Here is a 13,016-nt window from a genome sequence, read left to right as displayed (position 1 = left end):
ATACCTGTTTACAGAGCCTAGGCTGTGTATTAACACTGGATGTATTGTTGTTGCAGCGCACACATTACTGACATGTAGCGGATCATGTGCAGATAAATTCACTGATTTGAACAAAAAGGGATTTTGACATCAAGCATTCTCCAGAATCGCTGACTCAACCTTTAAGTGCTCTGATTGCTGAGAAACCCCCTTGTTTTGGGATTTGCTAAAGAGAGACAGGGCTGTTGGTGGGAACATTTGTCACGAATGAACGATCACATAGCAAGAGAGACAAGGGAGAAATGCATGAAGATAAGAAAGCCAGAGGAAGGTTTCAGAGTCCTGCCATGTGTTTGTATATATAGATTGACAGGTAGGGGGGGAAGGAAGATGCAGGACAGGTAGTGAGAGGGTGAGACAGGGAAGAGATGGAGCAGTTGAAAATAAAGGAGTATGGTGTGTCTCTGCTCTCTGCCCAATGTGTGTCAGGAAATGTCAGGTCGTGTTGGAGGTGCAATGGTAATGGCTGACTTGGCTGCTGTGGGCAGGCCTGATTGACACCTAGAAAGGCCAGGCCACTGTGTGAGAGAGCAGAGGGAGGGTGTGTGTGTGTGTGTGGAGGAGGAGGAGGAGGAGGAGATGCACAGTGGTAGGAAAGTGACAGCAGGTCCAGGAGAGAGGAAGGAGAGGGTGGAAAGGTGACAAGGAAAAAGGTAGGAGGCGAACCACAGAGAGGAAGAGAGCAACTGTAAGGCCCAGATGAGGAGGTTGGGAAGGATGGGAGATGAGTGGTTGAACGTTGAGTGTTTTATTATCCTCAGCCGGCCCATGTTCAGAAAACATAAATAAAAAATAAAATAAAGGGAACACTTAGAAGGGAACCCTTAAACACATCTTAATGAAATATTACAGTTGAAAATCTTTATTCATTATACAGTGGAATGCGTTGAGAACAAAATAACATAATAATTGTCAATGGAAATCAAAATCATTAACCCATGGAGGTCTGGATTCCGAATCATACTCAAAATAAAAGTGGAAAAATCAGATCACAGGCTGATACACCTTGTGGAAATTCCTCAAACAATTCAAAATGAGGCTCAGTAGTGTGTGTGGGCTCAACGTGCTTGTATGCAACGTCTGGGCATGCTCCCGATGAGACGACGGATGTTCTCCTGAGGGATCTCCTCCCAGACCTGGATCAGGGCATCACTCAACTCCTGGACCGTCTGTGGGGTGACGTGACATCGCTGGATGGAACAATACATGATGTCCCAGAGGTGCTCGATTTGGATTCAGGTTTGGGGAACGGACAGGCCAGTCCAAAGCATCAATGCCTTCATCATGCAGGAACTGCTGACACACTCCAGCCACATCAAGCCGAGCATTGTCATGCATCAGAAGGAACCCAGGGCCCACTGCACCAGCATATGGTCTGACAATTGGTCTGAGGATCTCATCCCGGTACCCTAATGGCAGTCAGGGTACCTCTGGCTAGCACATGGAGGTCTGTGTGGCTCCCCAGAACATCACTGACCCACCTCCAAACCGGTCATGCTGGAGGATGTTGCAGGCAGCAGAACGTTCTCCATGGCGTCTCCAGACTCTGTCACGTGCTCAGTGTGGACCTGCTTTCATCTGTGAGGAGCACAGGGCGCCAATGGCAAATCTACCTGAGCAACTTCTATGGGTTGCAGACACTGCCTCATGCTACCTCTAGTGGTTAGGGTTCTGGCAAAATGCAAAAGTGACCAAAAATCAGCCAGAAAAGATGAGGTCAGGGAAATGGTCTGTGGCCACCACCTGCAGAACCATTCTTTTATAGGGGCTGTCTAGATTATTGCCTCTCATCTCCACCTGTTGTCTGTTCCAGTCACACAACAGCAGGTTAAAAAAAAAGATCTGGTGTTAGAACACAGCCTAGGCTCTGTAAACTGGTATGTAGACAAAGGGGGCCTACCGTAGCTAGCAACATGTTTGTGCGTAAACATAGCCAAGGCTCTTTGTATTAACAGTTTTTGTTCAGCCTACACACAGTATCGACAGGTAGCAGATCATGAAGAGAAATTCACTGATTTGCACAATAAAATAATTTTCACAACAGGCATTATCCAGGATAGCTGATTCAACCTTTTAATTTGGCTTTCCTAGTAAGAACGATGAAAGACTAGCGGCATCAGTAGCCTCTAGGGGTGCAAAGTTCCGGGAATTTTCAAAGTTGGAAACTTTCCATGGGAATGTACAGGAATTGTGGGAATAAACGGGAATTAACCTGGATTTTACTGAATTTAAGGTTTGCCCTTTTGGAAGTGGGCATGATTGGCATATTGTTGAAGTTGCATTTCCTTTGAGTGGGACATCCTGGGTTCAAGTCCATCAAATATGCAGCTGTATTGATTTTCCAAAAATGTGTGAAGTAGTGTTTGTACATTTGAGGGCACAATGTGCCGAGCTTTGAAATATCTGTAAGCATTCAGTGTTGCAAACATTAAATTCAGTTGAAGGACAATTCCTTGAGAGAAAAAGTTCTCCTTGATTTTATATCCTAAAATGCTTTGTCATGGACACACACAGGCACATACACATACATGTTGAGGTCTGAGTGCCTGATCTGAGTTGTGTGCTCAGTGTTTCCCGCAGGATTTTTTTCAGCAGCGGTGGCGTGGTCCCCGAACCTCGTAGGGGGGTCCGGGGGCATGCCCCCCCGGCCAATTTTTTTTTTGTACCCTTTACATTTGAATGCATTGATCTAGTGCACTTTGAGAGGAGAATATGCACTAATTACTATTCAGATAGATAGGATTATTGGTGTTGCAACTTTGCCTGTTGTGTCTTTATTTACAGATTTTGACATTTTTGTATAGAAATGAATATTTAAACACAAAATGCCACAACGCAGAAAATGATTTGCACAATTTATTTACAGTTCTTGCTTAATGCTTAAACCAGACCTGCAAACTCATAAGAGGTGAAAAAGGTGACAAACACCCGACCCCTCAACACAGTAGTAGGCCTACTGGTTATTATGAGCAATTGATAAGCAGGACCTAAGACTTTCATTTAAAATAATGTGAGAAAGATTACAAAGTATCCTTATACAAAGGCCTATAGATAAAAATAAAACAAAACAATTCATGAATTTCAAGGGTGTAGGTTGTGATTAAACCTTGGTTTGGGACACATTTTAATGTGGGGGTCTGGGGGTGTCCCCCCATACATTTGAGCATTCAACACTTCATTTCCTGCATTCTGGTGAATTTCTATGCACCAAATGTATGTAAAGTAGGCCAATTGACAACATTTAGGTTCCTGGTGACAACAATAGATTTAAACTGTAAAAAAAGGGTAATTATTCGTCTCTATCATTGAGAATGTAGTGGCTGGTGGTATTTTACTTGCCTGCAATCTTCTAATATTTAAAAATAATAAAGTGCAAAATGAGGGTATAATCCTCCTTCTGCTTCCTTAAAACTAGTGGTAGTGACTAAGTGTGCAGTGGAGAGAGAAATATAGGCCCTATACAGACAGATAGAGGGAGGAAGAGATAGCTTTATTTTATAATTGAGCTTTTTGATTTGTGAGAGTGATCATCGCTGACTTTAGACTGACTCCCGCTGTCTGCTCCGTGAGGCTCGAGCCCATCAGCTGAGCCAACAGCTGTCCGACACGGAGATGAAAAATGAAACTGAAACTTGACTATCCTGTCCTGCCTGGCCTGGTGGAGCAGCCAAATATAAATTAATACATATTGTACTAAACTGTAACACAGGTAATGAGTTGTGGAATTTGCACTAGTAGCCTACAGTAGTCCACATTCTTCGCTCAGCCACTAACTGTTTCGTTAGTGAATGTTCCGCGATCTGTTTGTATGTCTCGAGCCCGGATACACAGAGCCCTGACGGAAAACTGACAGCGCGACTAAAGGGACTCTACAGTGAGCCGCTCCCCTCCGTTAGTTTCTGTTTTCCGCCGAGTAAGTTACATTCACCTCCGACGCATGGACAGCGTTTATGTTAGGCATTACCCCGTTTCTAAAATGAGCTACGTACCAAAAAATAAAAAATAGAAAAAAGTAGAATAATGAGGAGGAGGAGGATTTTAATAGCAGCGGCGGAGAAAATATAGCAGCGATGGCGCGCCGCTGCTGTGTGAACGTGGGGGAAATACTGGTGCTGTGTGTGTGTGTGTCTGGTAGCCTCTACTGGAGGGGTTTTCCCTTCTTTTTACAGCGAACTACACACACTTGCCCCTCAGACTTGCAGACACCTTCATTAGCTTTGCAGGGGCAGAGTTAGGTTGCTCATTAACAAGGCAGGCACAACAGCAGCCTTGTCTGTGGATGTGTGTACCTATGTGTTCTCCAGCAAATGTATTTATAAATGAAAACCTGTGGCCAATGACAGCCTGGTCCTGACACTGCCCTGATTAAACCAACCACATCATTATTGCAATATTTATTAGAATTGGTTCTTTTTTAGCCAAGGCTGCAAGCTTACCAGAAAACATTTGGCCATTTTTTTTATTTTTTTTTTATACATCTTCGTGCCTTATCTGCTACTCAGGGTTCACATGTTTGTTGCACCTCCTATCAGTGTGTGTGCAGTACGCGTCCACGTTTGGTTTGCTTTCACTCCAGTGTGTGCTGTGTTCCTTTACACTGTCAATTCTGTTTCATCTCTTTGCTGTTCTGTCGAAGCAGCAGCACTTTGACAGTAGCTAATGGCTATCTTACCACTGACTGTAACAGCTCTTAACTTTTTGTAATACCTGTAGAAATGTCAAAGGGGAAATAGTACTGAGATATGTTTTAATCTCCTTGCTCCAATGGATGACTAACGTAATGAAGGCAGAGATGGCATTTTATACGTTTTATTTGTTATGGTATATTACAGACAGGCTGTAAACACTGAAGTGTTACAATACCACAGTGCCATCTAGTGGCAGGGTTGGGATTCAGTTGTTCTTGGTCGTTTTTTTATGCCAGTGTATTCATATGTTGTTTCTCTTTTTCAATGTCTCTCCTTTTTTTCATTTTCAGGTAACCAAGCTGAACAAGCACCTGTGTACACTGATGCCAGGTCTGACTGCAAAGGTCTTCAGGACATACAACGCCTCCATCACTTTACAGCAGCAGCTCAAAGAGCTCACAAACAGTAAGTCACACACTCTCACGGTGCTATAAAGCAGTGTAACATTACATCAATAGCTTTTATTATTATTATTATTCCGAAGTTAGAGTACCATTAGCTGTAATACTGCTTAGCCTTTCATTATGCTGACGGATCATTGTCTTATTATCAAGCTGCTTCTGTCATGGAGTCCAATGAAGGAACTGCCACACTATTTTTAGCCGTACTTGATTCAAGATACCCTGACATTAGCCTGCTTTTCTAGCCATGGCTGGACATTATCACTGTAGCCAGTGCTTTGCGCCTCTGCTTCACTTTTTGCCATGGTCCCACCGGTGGCCTCTGCCACAGATTCCTATTCAGAGATAGAAGTGTCACACACTCTTCTCAATTCTGGACTGTCACTAAGAGCCAATCTGCAGGTTGACATGGTGTGTGTGCTGTGTGGACCCCAGGAAGAATAGATTAAGCTTATAGGGATCTGATTAAATTGAAATAGTAGCAACCTGTGTGTGTGTGTGTGTGTGTGTGTGTGTGTAAGGTTGAGATGTATGGTGCAGATGGTGGGTGGGCAGTAATAACATGAGACACCAGCGTGACTTTCTTTTGAAGTGTTCTTTGCATAATTCTCGCCATATGTTTTTCTCAGTGGGATGTTCCTGTTGAAATACAAATTGCTGTTTTTACTGTCTTTACCCCCCAAAGAATCAGACAATGAGCCAGAGAAACTGCTGTCCTACAACAGGGCCAACAGAGCAGTGGCTATTCTGTGTAACCATCAGCGGGCACCACCAAAGACCTTTGATCAGTCTATGGCAAACCTTCAGGCCAAGGTAAGACCAGCTATTTAAATTTGTTGTGCATTTTTGTAACTTTTCCAAGCCCAGTCAATGATATTTGCAAACTGTTACCCTTATATAAAAACACACCACGCAGATTGACGCTCGAAAGGAACAGCTGTCCCTAGCAAAGACAGAGCTTAAGCAGGCCAAGAAGGAGGCCAAGACCAAAGGCAGCTCGGACGCTAAGCTGCAGACGTAAGTGACACAATTGTGTGGGGGGGCAATGGCAAATTGGTCATTCAAACAATTATGAATGATTGACAAGAATCTTGAATCGCAAGCAGCACTCAATCACAGTCCGCACACGAGTACCAATTGATGGTTGTCCTGAAGGTTTAAATTCCCTCCGAACAATATACTGTACATAATTGCCTCACTTAGGGTTAACTCTATAGGAAAGGAGTAAGATCCTGAACTTGAAATCGTGTTAGCTGTGGTGGTAGCACTGCTGTTAATGCAGGAATCGGCTTCATTGCAATTATTTATTTCTTCGTGTCTGGAGTCTAAAGGCAATTACAAAAACTGATCACAGTGCAGTAAGACACCCACATATTGACTATCTCTTTGTCTTTATTTACTGGATGTTTAAACTTTGGGGAACATTATGTAGTATGGAAAAGGGACCGCCTGCTTTTAAGCTTAAAGCACCATCAAACTGGAATAGTTTGCCTATTTCACTCAAATCTATTTCAGTTAAGTTGATTTCACATACAAACAAAATAAAAACACGCAGTGCTAAAACATATTAGTACATGTGTAGGTGCGGCAGAAACCTGCACAGGCTTATATAACAACCACACCCAAAAAACATTTGCATATTAGAATACAAGGCACACGCACCAAAATATATGTACAAATAAACAATCAAAGCAAATCAAAATAAAGACAGTAATTAAAAAATAAATTACAAAACTATCAAAGAAATCTGTTTAAATCAAAAAATATCAAAGTGTAGGGATGAATATATATATATATATGGGTTTAAACTTAAAAAGCAAAGTCATGTTTAACATATTAACCAAACTATTGTTATTTCAAACTAATTGCTTTTGATAGCATTGCGTAGTCTCTTTTTGTACACAGACAATGCAACGGAAGAATCAAGTTAATTCATGTTTTCGTTCCATAAGAAGACTCCACGATATTTGATAGAAAACTGACTGCGGGAAGATCCATAAAGAAGGGAGATACAGATTTTCAGCTTGTCTAGTGCTGTGATAATGGAATTTTGAGTTTTGAACAAAATAACATCCAAAGGTATAAGGTAACCCTGCAATCTTACATCTCACCTTAAAAACAAATGTGCCAATTAGGAGAATATTTAAGTCAAAAATAGACAACAACTTAAATGTATTAAAAAGTTGTGCACTTGGTACAGCAGCTCTCGAAAAGGTCACTAATCTAACAAACTTTTTCTTCAGCGGCAACATTTTATATAGATATGATGAAAACGTACTCGCCCAGATGATATTACAATATGTTAAAGGTGCTGTAAGCGGAATGGTTCTTTTAGCTAACTTCCTGTCAGTTACTGCAGTTAGCAGTCCCCTCGCTCGTCCCTACGTCACCACATTAATGCACTGCGGTCTTCAAGCAGCAAGTTATCTAGCATCATCTCAGATCCATAAGTGTGATAAAACATGATAAAAACCATCAAAACAGACATTGGGAAGGATTTTTACCTGCTCCGCCATTGTAGGCGCATACACATTGACCCATCTGTTGCTCTGGCGTGCACCGGCAGTGAGACCATGGAGTGTATATACTATATATGAGTGAGACGCGTGTCGGTTTGTAGTGTTCTCTCTTCTGATTGGATAAAAATGTCGGGATACTACAATAAGTTTATTTGCCGATTACATGCAAAGCAGCTGACTGAGAGATCGGCTTTATGAAACGCGCACATTATGTAAGTGATCATCACTGTGTGAATAAAGAGCGATTTTACACTTATATTAACATAAATAAACCGCTTGCTTCACCTTTAAGTATGGATAAATTAAACTGTAATACAATGTTAAACATGCACAATGCATTTGAATCTACTGAATGACACTGCATGCAAACACATTCCTTTTTAGTTGCATACAGCATGGAATTAATTCACATTGAAATACTAAAATCGAGATTTTGTGATGCAGAATTGTTTGTGGTTGGGTGTGGGGGTGGGATATGGGCGGGGTGTGTTCGGGGGAAGAAAAAAGGGGAAAACTTAATCATTGTACTGTAATTGCTTTGCAAATCTTTTATTGAATAAAAAAACCTTTGAAAGAAATACTAAAATCGTGAATATTGTTTCTATCATATTTATACCACAGGTGACTAATGCCGTTATATATATTTTGTGTCAGGCTGGTGGAGCGGAAGAAGTCGACAGTGAAACGCTGTGAGGAGATGGTGCTGAAGATGGAGGTGCAGGCCACAGACAGAGAAGAAAACAAACAGATTGCACTGGGAACCTCCAAGCTCAACTACCTGGACCCACGCATTAGTGTGGCTTGGTGAGTCAATACTCTTAACACTCTAAACAACCTTGAGGGCCTCAGCTAAAACACTGGAGAGAGATGCTCACTGTCTCAATGTATGCACCTGTGTGCTCAAGAGAGGGCACACAGACAACCTTTTGGTTTTCAACCTAGGGGCCTTCATCGCAAATCAATCAGTAAATGTTTGATCACTGGCTTTAAAACATTCACACACACATAGCAGGATGCTAGCTGACAATAATGCAGATCACAGGCTGACTATTGAGACTCTCTTCTGTAGACTTAGAGACATGTTTGTGGATGAAACAAATCTGCTGTAACATTGTTTCCACAAAAATACACAGAATTTATAATGTGGGAATTAGTCTATTTGTTTAATTTTTGCTGTTGCACTTCTTGTAGTTTTCCACTTGCCTCATGCAAATATGCTTGTAGTTATGTTGTTCTGTATAGCTACATATTCTGTTTGTTCATATTCAGACTTATAGTAAGAACACTAATCTATATACTACACATGCTAATAAGCTTGTAAATACATTTTCACACAACAGCTCATTACTTTTATTGTTTATTTCTACCATTTGTGTATTCTAGCAGTGTGTTTGTATACTCCATCTGGATAATTGTGTGCTTATTTTAAGGAGACCTAATTAGAAAAGCATCTTCTTGGTTCAAGTATTTATTTTACAACGTGTAACTGTCTTTTCCCCCCTGTCGTTCAGGAGTAAGAACATGGAGGTACCCATAGAAAAAATCTACAATAAAAGCCTACGGGACAAGTTTGCCTGGGCCATCGACATGACAGAAGCAGACTTTGTATTCTAACTTCCAAAACTCTTAAGTATCAGAAGATGATACTACAATACAATCAAGGAACCATTCAGCCTATGATTAAATATTGTATTAATAGTATGTTCATAGACTACTGCTGTTGTACCTCCATGCGATTGTGTGACATGTTTTTTTTTTGTTTATTGCTGTTTGATGCTTTTGGCACTTTATTTTGCAGTTTGCCGTTTGTGAGTAGTTTTGTTTGTACATTTTGTGTTTGCATAACTTAATAAAGGTTCCTACTAATGCATTGCAAGTGAACCCGGTGTGGTTACAATTGGACAAAGTTGCAAATACCTCTTAATTTCATACACATTAAATGCCAGTTAATAACATACCATTGATCATTACACAAGTTAAATGGTTGACCTTTTAAAGGTGGAGTGAGTTATTCTGGAAGAACTTTTGTCAAAATCAATGGATATCTTTTCACGATCCGCTACCTGTATTGTACTGTGTGAGTGCTGAAAAAAGCTGGTGTTAACACAGCCTAGGCTTTGTAGTAAAGGGTATGTAAACAAAGGGTGCCCACTGTAGCGAGCAACATGCCCGTTTACATAGGCTATATATTAAGAATGGATTTTCTTTTCAGAACGGACAGGTAACGGATCGTGAGGAGAAATTCACCGATTTTGACAAGCATTCTCCAGAATTGCTGACTCCACCTTTAAATGTAATGCTAACATATCATCTCATACATTATTAAAAATGGAGACCAAAAAACATGCAACACCAAGTCATTATAGATCATTTGCGTTATGAATTACAATTCTGGCTTGAAAAATCCAATACAGAAGTGAGCACTTGAGTCAGTTATTTAAAAAAAAAAAAAGATTTGGCACCTTGCCAAATATTATATAATACATGACAAACAGTATTTTATTAAATAACTTTAATAGAAGAAAGTCAGAATTGGAATGCATCCCAGAGCTGTTTGTAAAACACATTGCAGGCTTCAGATGTTCACTGTGCCCATTTCCCATCATGTTGTTAGGGAAGGAGGTTCTACTGACCCCATTAGCCTGCCAGATGTACTTCTCAGCAAAGGCCACAGCAGAACGGTCCGTATCCTCTTGGGATTTGATTAGTTATGAATGATAAATGATGGCAGCCGATCCACAAGTTCCTGCACATGGGCATTTTACGTTCGGAAAAGGGCATGTCACACTATTCTAGCTTAAAAATAACGTTCAAACTTTTCAAGTCATTACATAATAACTGTAACCGCTTATCACAATAGTCAAGATATAAAAAAAAAAAAGCATTCCACACTACGACACACCAAATCAACAGAAGTCATTTTCTGAAAGGAAAAGTCTGCTGCTCCTGAACGTGAGAACCAACTTCCCACCGTGGAACTTGGGAACCTGCAGGGGAGGAGAGACAAGTTCAGTCCATTTATGAACACGACATTTACTATGATCAAATTATGATACATGACTAATCAACTGTTTATTTATTAAGGATATTCAAAGACTTAAATAAAAGTGGCAAAATAGTCATCCAATCTTCTGATATCAATGAACCTCTGAGCAAAATGGCGGACACGAATAGAAGTTATTAGTGTGTTGCCTGTGTTGACTCTACCACTTCCTCCTTACCTTCACTATGAGCCTTGGCCCTCTTTAGGCTTTTCTGCTGGTGGTGGTGGCGGCGCCTCAATCTCCTCAACACCAGCCTGGGTCATCAGGTCAGCAATGTTCTTCTCCAAGTCATCAATACGTGTGCTCATTTCATCAAGTGGAGAAGTAGTTAAGGCACAACATTGACATTATGGACTGACCTCAGCTACTTTTAAGTGGGTGTAAAAATGTCTCGGACTGCACTCTTACTCTGAAAGCCAAATATAGAGGAAGTAAAATAGATGGGGAAGCAAGAAAACACAAATTGAGACACTAATCTATTATTAGTTAAGATTTAAAATGCTAAACTTTAAAATGGTCAGCGATTCAGCTTGCGAGGAGACGTTCACTGATTTTGACAACAAGCCATCTCCAGAATGTGAATCCACCGTTTATGCATTTGATACATGAACATTGGGATTGACGATGGCATTTTAAATAGTCAGGTAAGGATATTCCTCCCGATGATCTGGTCGGACATGGTCTGGAACTTGTCCTGCATCTGTTGCAGCAGTGTCTGGACCTGTGCAGCAACAGACAAGCACACGGTAGTTTGAGTGGAAGACAGGAGGCACAAATAAATAGATGGAACTGATCAATTTGACACGTTAAAGAGGATAACATAGTCAAGCGGATTGTAAGTCAATCACTGTCGCCGTCACTAGTAACATGGCAGACACTGAAAAAACTCAGCACTGCCACTCTAAATCCAGTGCGCTATGATAACTTTAAAAAAGCAGCAGGGCAATGATTAGATAACTACTATCTAGTTTCCTTGACAACAACATACAAGCTCAGTAGCCACGGGAGATAAGCACATCAGCAGCACAATGAATGCATCTTAAAACCATCCTTTACTGTGATGGTGGTTCAAGTTCTGTCTCCCCATCACATGGTGTGACTGTCTGTGATTGTGTTTTTCAAAGTGGTGACTGTGTACCCCACACAGTCAGACACTGTGCAATAGATTAAATTCATCCAATTTAGAACATGTAAAAAAGAAGTACCCAAATGTAGATGTAATCTTAGCAATGCATTCCTAAACATTATGCCTATGTCTCGTGGTTACCCTAATGTCAAGAGACACCCCAATCAAATTAAGGCTACCTAAAATGAAAAACCTAAATAAGGGCGTGCATAACTGGGCGACCGTGGGGTTTAAAAAATAAAAATAAAAATCTGTGAATACAAAAAATAATAGGGGAAAGGGGAAAAGACCAAAGGGGCTAAGTTACAGGTTTGGGAGGGTAATTGAAGCTTTACAATGCTAATCTCTATGACAACACTCAACATTACCAGTCAGCTGTCTGGACTAGAAACATTTAAATTCCATGTGCACAATGAACTGCGAAAATCGTGACTGACACTGCACATTACACAACAAAACATGCATTGACAATCGAACTATTTGGATGAGAAAAAAAACTGAAATATCGTTGCACATTGGCATAACTTCTGTTTATGCGGTTAACTCGGTTGCGATTTGGGTGATGTCATTTACAAGACCGTGTTGCCATTACATAATGTGATAGAGCTAAACAAAAGCCTAGCTGGTTCTGGTTTCAGTACGTTCAACGCGTTGAACATGCTGAGCTAATGAACCTATTTTATCAGACGAACAACAAAATTGCTATACACTGGCTACACTTTGATTGGTGCTCGCCATCTTTAGCATTCTTGGTGCCTATGCTAGCTAAGCTACTTCGCTAACGTTAGCTCGCCATCTCGATGAACACTCACCACATTGGTAAGGTCCTGCACCGACTTGGGATCCGTTTCAGCCATGCTGGGGCTTGAATGATTATCAGTGCCTAGACAGAATTAAAGTTCAAAATGCTGTCAAGCGATTATTTTGCTATCAGGTCTGTAACTGGACGAAATAAATCGATAGCAGTCCCTCTCGCACCACCCACCGCACAGTCAGCTGTTCCACAACACAGAGAGTCTCGCGAGAGCAATGTCACGACGCTAAGACATGTGGAACATTGAGTTTTAAACGAGGTGCGTGTGGTACACATTGTACAATACTTACTATTGTATTAACCTTTCAGAAAGAACAGAACGGCACTCTTTCCAAAGCCGTTGTAAGTCGTTTTAAGGCTGCACCATCCCATTAAAGTAGGCCTA

At 41.0% G+C, this 13,016-nt stretch overlaps 2 protein-coding genes across 2 annotated transcripts in view; one reads left to right on the top strand and one right to left on the bottom strand.

The window, feature by feature from the left end:
* Positions 1-9,268, top strand: part of LOC307250611 (DNA topoisomerase I, mitochondrial) — a gene marked incomplete at its 5' end in the record, with an annotated part of 30,257 nt that extends 20,989 nt beyond the window's left edge. The window contains 5 exons of the mRNA XM_080027727.1: positions 5,018-5,132; positions 5,814-5,941; positions 6,045-6,145; positions 8,302-8,451; positions 9,159-9,268. Of these exons, the coding sequence (XP_079883853.1) occupies positions 5,018-5,132; positions 5,814-5,941; positions 6,045-6,145; positions 8,302-8,451; positions 9,159-9,261 (597 nt within the window). The 3' untranslated portion in view covers positions 9,262-9,268. The remainder of the gene's footprint in view (positions 1-5,017; positions 5,133-5,813; positions 5,942-6,044; positions 6,146-8,301; positions 8,452-9,158) is intronic.
* Positions 9,269-10,158: 890 nt separating this feature from the next.
* hsbp1b (heat shock factor binding protein 1b) lies at positions 10,159-12,810 on the bottom strand. The gene is made up of 4 exons (XM_080028560.1): positions 12,630-12,810; positions 11,346-11,412; positions 10,869-11,007; positions 10,159-10,634 (listed from the first exon to the last, which is right to left on the bottom strand). The coding sequence occupies exons 1-3, from the start codon at positions 12,672-12,674 to the stop codon at positions 10,874-10,876; spliced, it is 246 nt and encodes an 81-aa protein (XP_079884686.1). The 5' UTR covers positions 12,675-12,810; the 3' UTR covers positions 10,159-10,634; positions 10,869-10,873.
* Positions 12,811-13,016: the final 206 nt, after the last annotated feature.

The sequence above is a fragment of the Ammodytes marinus genome (assembly GCF_949987685.1).
Source record: "Ammodytes marinus genome assembly, chromosome: 5".
Taxonomy (NCBI): domain Eukaryota; kingdom Metazoa; phylum Chordata; class Actinopteri; order Uranoscopiformes; family Ammodytidae; genus Ammodytes; species Ammodytes marinus.
This window is presented reverse-complemented; position numbering and strand designations above follow the sequence as displayed.

Bases quoted from the DNA above. Each gene is read 5' to 3' on its own strand.
- hsbp1b (XM_080028560.1), bottom strand. From the start codon at position 12,674: ATGGCTGAAACGGATCCCAAGTCGGTGCAGGACCTTACCAATGTG. The intron at 11,413-12,629 runs GTGAGTGTTCAT...GTTGCTGCACAG, and splicing joins TGCAGGACCTTACCAATGTG to GTCCAGACACTGCTGCAACA. The intron at 11,008-11,345 runs ATATCCTTACCT...CTACTTCTCCAC, and splicing joins CGACCAGATCATCGGGAGGA to TTGATGAAATGAGCACACGT.